Below are 9,708 nucleotides of genomic sequence, written 5' to 3'. Positions count from 1 at the left end.
CAATGGTAGCAGCGACGAGCCTTGAACCCATTACCTATGGTTACAGACAGGCGCGATAACCGCTACGCCACGGGGGCACTTCGTGAGTGATTATTTTATTTGACTTTTTAAATTTTTTGTATGTTTTTTGCACAGTGACAACGGTGGCATTGACAAGTCTTGAACCCATTACCTCTAGGTTAGAGGCAGGCACCCAATCCACTTTGCCACATCAGAAAATACAATTCGGTTCAAGCATTCACCAGCCCCAAAGTGCTTAAGTTTGGCTTATTTTAAAGTTTATCCACAAATACAGCTTCACCCTACCCTATGGAAAATATTTTAAACAAAAAAGTTACCGTCAGTCAGAATAAAGCAGTGCCTTTGTCTGTTGTTGCCTCCATTGTTGATTCTGTCAGTCTGGTAAGAAATACCCAACATTCCTCTTAAGACGTTCAAGGCAGCTCCAGTGTTGGTTCCCCCACCAACTGTCTGTCGTATTTCCTCTGTAATTCAAACATAATTTAACTCAACTTAGCCTGTTTCATGTAACTTGCTTTATTCTTGTATGTAGTGCAATGAGAGTTGTTATAACACAGGTGTTCTGTTTTATACACCTCATGTCCACGTATCAGGTCCTATATGGATATGTTTTATTTTTTTGGATATTTTTACCCTTATTTTATACAAAATTCAAAAATTACCCCCAAAAAAAATTACAAAAATTTATTTTATGAAAACTTACGCTTTTTTTGAGAAATTCGTATAAAATATTGAATAATTTGAGTTGAGTTCAGTTGTCTATTAATCCTACTGTTGAGTTCAACTTTGGGTTCAGAGGCAAAAATAATTACCCCGTAATGTGCCGTTTTATTTGTTCCCCCAGCAAACTGCAAATAAAGAATCAAAATATTAAAAACTGTTTTTTACTAAAAACTGGAAAAATATGTATTAGGTTTAAACTATAAGTAATTGATGGTACCTTATACCCTTTCTGCATGGTCACTTTTATGCGCGTAAGTACTCGCATATTTACTCGCAAAAACAAAGTTAACACGCATATCGTCATAAGCATGTAACCTGCTGTAGGAGGTTGGTTGTTGCTCGCATTATGCGAGTAAAGAAAAGTATAGTGAAGTACAGTTTCACTTTTAAGAGCCTTATTTTTTTCAGATATTATTTTTACAGGATTTAGTTGGTAATAGCACCATGAGGTGTTAAAACTTATTTTATAAACTAGATTTAACAATATTGCGCTAAAATAAGCTTACTCAATGTTGATACGCGCATAAACAAAATGACCATGCAAAGTAACGCGGTTAGCGAGTTATCATATGACGAGTTAATGCGGATCGTTATTCGCATTAACTTTCTACCATGCAAAAAAGGGTATTAGTTATCCTTTTGTGCATGCAAGTAAATGTCACTAGTTTTGTTATATATGTATGGCTGATAATTTAGACAGCTTATTAGTGACCACTGGGTTGGAGCAATTGACGTTAAGTGGCTTGCCCAAAGAAACATACGCCCACAATGGTAACAGTAATGGGTGTTTTTTTCAATACATTCTTTCACTATAATTGCTTCAAACCATTGGTCACTAATGGGTTGTCCAAATTATCAGCCACACATAAAAAAATAAAAAAATCAGCCATAAAGTAACATATTCGGTAACTCGTAAGCAGGCACGAGGTGTATGAAACAGAACACCGGTGTTATAATGACTGTCGTTTTCTGGCCACGGTAGGATAAAGTAAGTTACATTCACTCATTCATTCACTATATGGTGTGCAATACCACTGACCCTTATAATACTTAAGAATATGAATATCTAACAAACCCTTGTGACAAGCTTCTGTGCAAATTTGAGTGAGTGATCAAGCGCTTCGTCAGTTACACTTCGTGAAAAATCAATCAGAAAATAAATTTCATTTCCACCCTCATGATCAGCTGTGATGGATCGCCCACCAACTCCAGAGCTTGGTGTACTCATATGCACACTTATACGATTTGTATTTTCGCTCAACCTTTGAGCAGCTTCCCGTGGGTCGTCTGGGTAAATTGGATCTAAAAAAAGATTCATTTCTTGGTGACAGAAGCCTTACAGAAAAGGAAATTTTTACTCTCCCAAATAATTCAGCCAAAAAGTTATATACATGGTAACTCATTAGCGGGCACTAGGTGTATGAAACAGATACCTGTGTTATAACAACTGTCATTGCTTGCTAAGCAAGAATAATTTAGTAACATCCATTTATAATTTTTTTAAACAGTGAAAAAAAACTATTTAGATGGAAATTGTAAAAAAATATTACCACTGACCAAGCTAGCAGCATCAAGCTTTGAACCCAGTACCTTAACACACAATGTCTTTCAATTTAAACTCTAACATTACTACAAAAAATATAAAATCCTTACCAATACATTGAGGTGCCCCTTGTCCATCCCATTGTAAGAAACGCATGCATGTTTGCACAGCTTGGCCTACCAGTATGTATCTTCCATGGCATCTGAAGGTAACCGTACTGCCCACACTAAAACGATTACGTCCACGCCCGCCAGAAAATAATTCCCCGTTGACAGGAATTCCAGGATGGGAGCATCTGACTTCACCAGCTGTAAAAATCATTTGTTAATTATTGTTTATTTATCCTCACATTACTTACTTACTTATCCTCACATTACTTACTTATCCTCACGTTACTTATTTATCCTCACATTACTTATTTATCCTCACATTACTTATTTATCCTCACGTTACTTACTTATCCTCACATTACTTACTTATCCTCACATTACTTACTTATCTTCACATTACTTATGTATCCTCACATTACTTACTTATCCTCACGTTACTTATTTATCCTCACATTACTTATTTATCCTCACATTACTTATTTATCCTCACGTTACTTACCTATCCTCACATTACTTACTTATCCTCACATTACTTACTTATCCTCACATTACTTACTTATCTTCACATTACTTATGTATCCTCACATTACTTTCTTATCCTCACATTACTTACTTATCCTCACGTTACTTACTTATCCTCACATTACTTATTTATCCAAGATTTTAAAACTTTTTTAAAAAAATCAAATCTCCAAAACTAGGAAAATATTGTTTTAACAAGGAGTCATAACTCACTTCGGCGCTGCCTGTCACAAGCATTTGGCACGCCACTCCAACGACCATTAGTTTGACAACTTCTTACAGGGGATCCAATTAACCTGTATCCCGATGGACATTCAAATGTAAACTGTTGGCCAGGGTAGTAAGGACCTCCAACCCAGTCTGCTATATATCCGTCTGTCATTCCAATTGCTTCACTTGGGTCCGGGCACTCAACTCCTATAAAGTACATGTAAACAATATTACGTATAAACAAAAAGATCCAAAAATATAATCACCACAAAGTTACATACATTGTAGCTCGTAAGTGGGCACGAGGTGTATGAAACAGAACACTTGTGTTATAATGACTGTCGTATCCCGCCATACGTGGGTAAATAAGTTACATTAATTTATTCGTTAATTACATAAAACATAGAATATTACCCCAAAAGTTGGAGTAACACGTCACTCATGGCACTTAAAATGTTTTGACCCCAAATAAATGTTAAATCCTGCAAGAAATTTTAAGTTTTAACTCACTTGTGCAAGTAGGAGAAGTTCCATCCCAAGTGCCAGCAACTGTGCATCTCCTAGCATAGCTTCCACTTGATCTGTAGAAGCCACTATCGCAGATGTAGTTTGCTACACGACCTAACCCTTCTCCTGTGTACTGTAGTGTCGCATTTCTCACTTGAGGGGCTTCACCACAGTCATTGCCTACAAAAAAAATTATGTTTGATTTTTAGTTTGAAATTTTTTTTAAGCAGTATGGCAGACTTAAGTGTTTAACACCCCGGTTTTACCCAGCTGTTTGGTTCTGTCTATACAAAAAGTAGATCCTTTAAGATCACAAAAACAAATTACAGAAGATCTATTAAAAAAACTAACAACAAAAGATCTATTTTTTACTCCCTTTCACACAAAATAATTGCGCACATAACTTTACAGTAGTTTGAAAAAATGTTTTTAGTTTTTACAGTGCTGGCCAGAAAGTCCATGCCAAAAGCTTGGTAAGTATTTAGGTTAACCAAAATGGGATTCAGGTAGTATTGAGATTTAAACCCAGATTGCAATAAATATATTTCTTTGTTAATCTGATATTGGGGGCAGGAGTAGTTAGACACTCATTATTATAAAATAAATCTAACTTTTCAATTGTAATGTTTACTGATTAATGCAGTGCGAAAATTCCAGGGTAGTCTTGCCCACTGCCACCCCAGGTTTGGCGCCTATGTTGTTGCACCTCTTATCTTATACTCACTTGAATTGGCACACCTGAGTCCACAAGCACCATCACATAAGCATTGTAAACCATTGCTGCATTGTGAATCCACATGACATTCTGTTCCACACACCATACCTCTACGTCTTACAAGCACTGGATCATACTGCCCACAATTACCTGTAGATATACAGTATAATTTGACAGTGAGCATGAGGTGTATGAATACACCATGTGTGTCTGGTGTATAAGAAGACACCCATGTTATAACTTGCAGTGAGCATGAAGTGTATGAATACATCATGTGTGTCTGGTGTATAAGAAGACACTCATGTTATAGCTCAACAGTGAGCATGAGGTGTATGAATTCACCATGTGTGTCTGGTGTATAAGAAGACATCCATGTTATAACTTAACAGTGAGCAACTTACGTGCACATATAGAAGTGCCTGTCCATCCCCTTCTACCATGGCACATATGGTTACCATCTTGTACTAATGTAAAGCCTGCATCGCATATATATCTTGCACGGTCATTGTAACGGTATGGCGCTTCTGCTTGGACTATGCCTGACGCATTGGTACGTGTTATGTTAATACTTGTGGAGTTTAGAAGTGTAGGAGGATGGGGGCAAAAGTTATCTGTAAAAAAGAAATGATTGAATGAATGAATGAATGAATGTAACTTACTTTATCCTTGCGTGGCCACAAAATGACAGTCGTTATAACACGGGTGTTCTGTTTCATACACCCCGTGTCAGCTTACAAGTTACCAAGTATGTTACTTTGTGGGGTGATTTTTTATGGTATTGTGTTTGGAGCTGTAAAAATTGGTATGCTGCTACCATTGTGGGCGTATATGTCCTTGGGCAAGACACTTTACGGCAATTGCTCTAACCCAGCGGTTACTAATGGGTTGTTCAAACTATCAGCCGCACATAAAATATCCCACAAAATAATCACCCACAAAGTAACATACTTGGTAAGTCGTAACCTGGCACGAGGTGTATGAAACATAACCCCCGTGTCTTTATACACTATATATAGTGGGGTGGGGGAAGATGGGACACATTTAGGACATAACATTCAAATATCCTGATCGTGCTTTAAACAATCAACAACGGTCTATAGGGGTTTTGAGAATACGATTTATAATTCTTTGAATATTTTTTGTTTACTATCAAATGGGACGGAAAAATAAAATGAAATGATGTCCCATCCCACCCACCCTACTATAACATGGTTTTTGTCATTTCTTCTAACACGGTGCAAAATCAGACGTGTATATTAACACCTACCCAACTTTATACAGGAATAGCCACATTCGTGGTCACACAGGCAAACTTTTCCGCCTCTGCATCTCGTATCACCTGGCCGACACTGTTTTCTACAACGCCGCCCAACCCCCCTTGCTGAGGTTCTGTTTCTGTTCGGACAGTCGCCTAAATAAAAGAACAATATGATATTAATGAATGAATGTAACTTGTTTTATTCTTTTGTGTGGTCGCTCAAGGATAGCTGTTATATAGTAGGGTGGAAGAAGATGGGACACCTTTAGCACATAATACCCAAATATCCTGATCGTGTTTTAAACAGATAAAAACGGTCTATGGGAGTCGTGAGGATACGGGTTTATAATTCATTAAATGTTCTCCGTTTACTACCAAATGGGTAAAGAAAATAGAATGAAAAGGTGTCCCATATTCTCCCACTTTGCTATAATACGGGTGTTCTGTTTCATACACTTCATGCCCGCTTACGAGTTACCAAGTATGTTACTTTGTGGGTGATTAATTATCTTGACTTTTTATTTATGTATGGCTGATAATTTATTTTAGATAATTCCTAAGGGATTCCTGGGTTTGAGTATCACCACGCATCTCCACATTTGAGGCTGGTGCTAACCAATGTGAGACGGAGACGTTACTGCCGTCGCCGCTACCATTGTGGGCGTTTGTGTCCTTGGGCAAGACGCATAAATCACATTTCCTTTTCTTATTAGTCAGTTAGTCACTGATTTGTTGTTAAAATTTTGTCAGCCATACATTACAAAAATAGAAAAAAAATCACCTACAAAGTTACATACGTGGTAATTCGTAAGCGGGCACGAGGTGTATAAAACAGAACACCCGTGTTATAAGGACTGTTTTGCCCCACCACACAAGGTTAAATAAGTTACATTTATTTATACTAAATTCATGCAACTTGTGTTGTTTAAATAGCATTAGGTTTTAAACAGTATTATAGGGAAAGACGGAACACCTTTACCTTTAGCACAAAATATCCAAATACCCTGATCGTGTTTTAAACAATTAACAACGGTCTATGGGAATTGTGAGGATACAGTTTCATATATCTTTGAATGTTCCTAGTTTACTGCCAAATGGGACAAGAAAATAGAATGAAAGGTGTCCCATCTTACCCCACATATATGAATATGAATATATATATATATATACCCGTATGCTTACCTATATGACCGCCACTGGCAAAATTAACAAAGTACAGCAAAAGACAAGACAGAACCAAAATCCTGCGAAAACCCATTATTTCAACTGAATACAAAAATCGCTGTAAAACAAGTTTCTAAATTATATTAAAATTTAAAAATAATGTATGTTACTGTGTGAATGAATAAATGAGATTTATTTCGTCACTTCGGTCACGTTAACGAAGAAGAAGGGAGTTGACAAAAGCGAAAAGACGGGTAGTAACGGTAAAACAACAGTTGTTAAAACACGCTTGTTGATAAAAAAGAAAGAAATAATGTTTTGGATAAAAGGCGTGACCGTTACACCCTACAGACGATAGTGTGGTAAGATGGATACCGTTAGCACTTAAAACCCATATTTTCTGATCATGTTTTAAACAGTTAACAACACTTTTTAGAGTCGTGAGGATACGGTTAAATACTTTTGTTAATATTCTTTGTTTACTACCAGACGGGACGATAAAAAAGAATAAAAATACGGACAATCTTATCCCAACTTACTAAAAAACGTTGTTTTAAAAGCGCTACAAATTTGGCATTTTTAGGATCTATATACTGTACTGTGGGGTAGATGGGACACCTTTAGTACATAATGTCCAAACATTCTGATCGTGTTTTAAACAATTAACAACAGTCTATGGGAGTCGTGATAATATAGTTTTAAAAATTTTTGAATGTTTTTATGTTTACTAATAAATGGGACGAGAAAATAAATTTAAAAGCTATCCCATCTTTCCCCAACCTACTATGCTACTTTTGCTTATTCTGCTTTTTTAAATTGGAATTATTCTATTTAACTAACACTACAACAGTTTTGAGCTCTAGTTTTCTACTTAACTTATTAACTACTAAACTAATTCTAACTAGTAAAATTTGTCTTTGTATATCTCATTAGTTTTTAAACTAGTAGCCTTTTCTGTAAAAGTGAGGTCCTATCGCGTTTAAAGTGACTTGTGATTTTGGAATATATTTGCCCAATATTCAACTTTACTTAAAAACGTGACTGACTTCTTTCCTGTAGGATTTAGCTTGATACGAATCAGCGCCCAAGGACAAACACAGAAAACCTGCAAAAACAGGCTACGAAAGTTTTGACGCAAAACAGAAAACCGCTTAATAAAATTTCATAGAATGGCCTCCGGCGATTTTGACTTGATAAATAAATTCTTCCAATTAAACGGCCAATTTGTTTAGATTAACATTTACATTGGCATTTAAACGTCAATTCATCGAAAATAATCGCAACGTTTTAAAGTTAGCTTTAATCTATCCAATTATAAAGGTCATATTTTTGTCGCTATTGTAACAAAAGTTTTTAACTGCTTCTGTGTTACGGTAACATAATAATATATATATAAAGCAGTTTTGTGCCAACCAAAGTTAAGTGCGAAAAATTACAAAGCTAATTTACTGCAAGATTGTTATATTTAAGTTGTTTTACATTTATAAAATTTTTATTTGTCTCTTCGATTACGGTAGCGAAAATTTTAAACTATTTTAAACGAAAATACAGCAGGATATAGCGACAAAACAACAGTTGTTAAACGCCTACAAAGAAAAGATATTTACATTTAATTGGAAGAAAATAAGCGTGTACACTAAACAAACGAGCCATTTATGTTTAATTGATATAGTTTTCTGAGGGCTGTTTAATTTGCCAATACATTTAGTGTATTTTAAATGCTCAAAAATTATGCTTTAGTTTTAAACTTTCGTTGCTACGTTATTGCACATAAATGTTTAAATTGGCGAGGACATTTAAGATAACATGCTGCATAAATTACTATTGTGATGTAATAGTGCCGTTGGGTACGATGGATTCTAATTACGTTTTAACAATTAACAACGCCCTTTTAGAGTCGTGAGGATACGGTTACATAATTTTGTAAATATTCTTTGTTTACTGGCAAATGCGACGAGAAAAAAATACGTATGAATAAAGTTTTATCCTCGCATGACAGGACAATAACAGTCGTTATAACACGGATGTTCTATTTTATACAACTCGTGCCAGCTTACGAGCTGTACCAAATTGTACCTTTGTGGGTGATTGTTTTATGCGTGCCTATACACTTTACAAAAACAGCAAAAATTTTGATCGAAACTTTGCTTTTAGTACCGAAAATCATGGTGTATTCTTAAGCCTACGTCAGTTTCGATATAGTTATAAATAGTATTAGGGAATAACGCTATTTCGCTTGTAGCTATGCCGTGTAGTCAGTTAACTTTTTGTTGAAACAGTAAGTGTGTTTTAGCTGTAATACACATTGTTATATTACGTTTTGAGCATAAGGCGAATGAATGTAACTTATTTATCCTTGCGTGGCGGGCAATGACAGTTGTTATAACATCTGTTTCATACACCTTGTGCCTGCTTACGAGTTACCACGTATGTAACTTTGTGGGTGATTGTTGTTTCTGAATGGCTGATAATTTGTACGACCCATTAGTTACCACTTGGTTGAAGTAATTGCCGTTAAGTGTCTTGCCCAAAGACACACACACACAAACATAATTGTACCCGCATCGAGCCTCGAACTTATACCCTACTACAACAATACGTAAACTAACAACTACCCGTAAGACACAACAACAAAATCACCTTCAAAGCAACATCTTTTTATTTCAAACAGTTTTAAAACAAATTTGAAATATATTCAATCTATTCCAAGTAAAAAAAATAAATCATTTTTAATTTAAAATTTTATTTTTTTAAATGAAATTTTTAATCCAGTGTAATAGCTTAAAAACGTCAGTATAATATCCAGGGTAGTAATATGTTATGCCATGTAAACTGTAGTTTTGACCGCAACCCCAGCCCCAGCTGACAATTCCAATCTGAACCCACATACTGGTTCTTGTTTCTGGATCATATACCTGAATGAATGAATGAATGA

The 9,708-nt window shown here is 35.6% G+C and overlaps 1 protein-coding gene across 1 annotated transcript in view; it reads right to left on the bottom strand.

The window, feature by feature from the left end:
- Window positions 1-6,867, bottom strand: part of bf-2 (complement factor B-2) — a gene marked incomplete in the record, with an annotated part of 14,698 nt that extends 7,831 nt beyond the window's left edge. The window contains 10 exon segments of the mRNA NM_001033839.1: window positions 337-485; window positions 725-869; window positions 1,820-2,046; window positions 2,398-2,595; window positions 3,133-3,336; window positions 3,640-3,816; window positions 4,361-4,501; window positions 4,753-4,962; window positions 5,619-5,762; window positions 6,792-6,867. Coding sequence (NP_001029011.1) covers window positions 337-485; window positions 725-869; window positions 1,820-2,046; window positions 2,398-2,595; window positions 3,133-3,336; window positions 3,640-3,816; window positions 4,361-4,501; window positions 4,753-4,962; window positions 5,619-5,762; window positions 6,792-6,867 — 1,671 coding nt within the window.
- Window positions 6,868-9,708: the final 2,841 nt, after the last annotated feature.

The sequence above is a fragment of the Ciona intestinalis genome, chromosome 13 (genome assembly GCF_000224145.3).
Source record: "Ciona intestinalis chromosome 13, KH, whole genome shotgun sequence".
Classification (NCBI taxonomy): Eukaryota; Metazoa; Chordata; class Ascidiacea; order Phlebobranchia; family Cionidae; genus Ciona; species Ciona intestinalis.
This window is presented reverse-complemented; position numbering and strand designations above follow the sequence as displayed.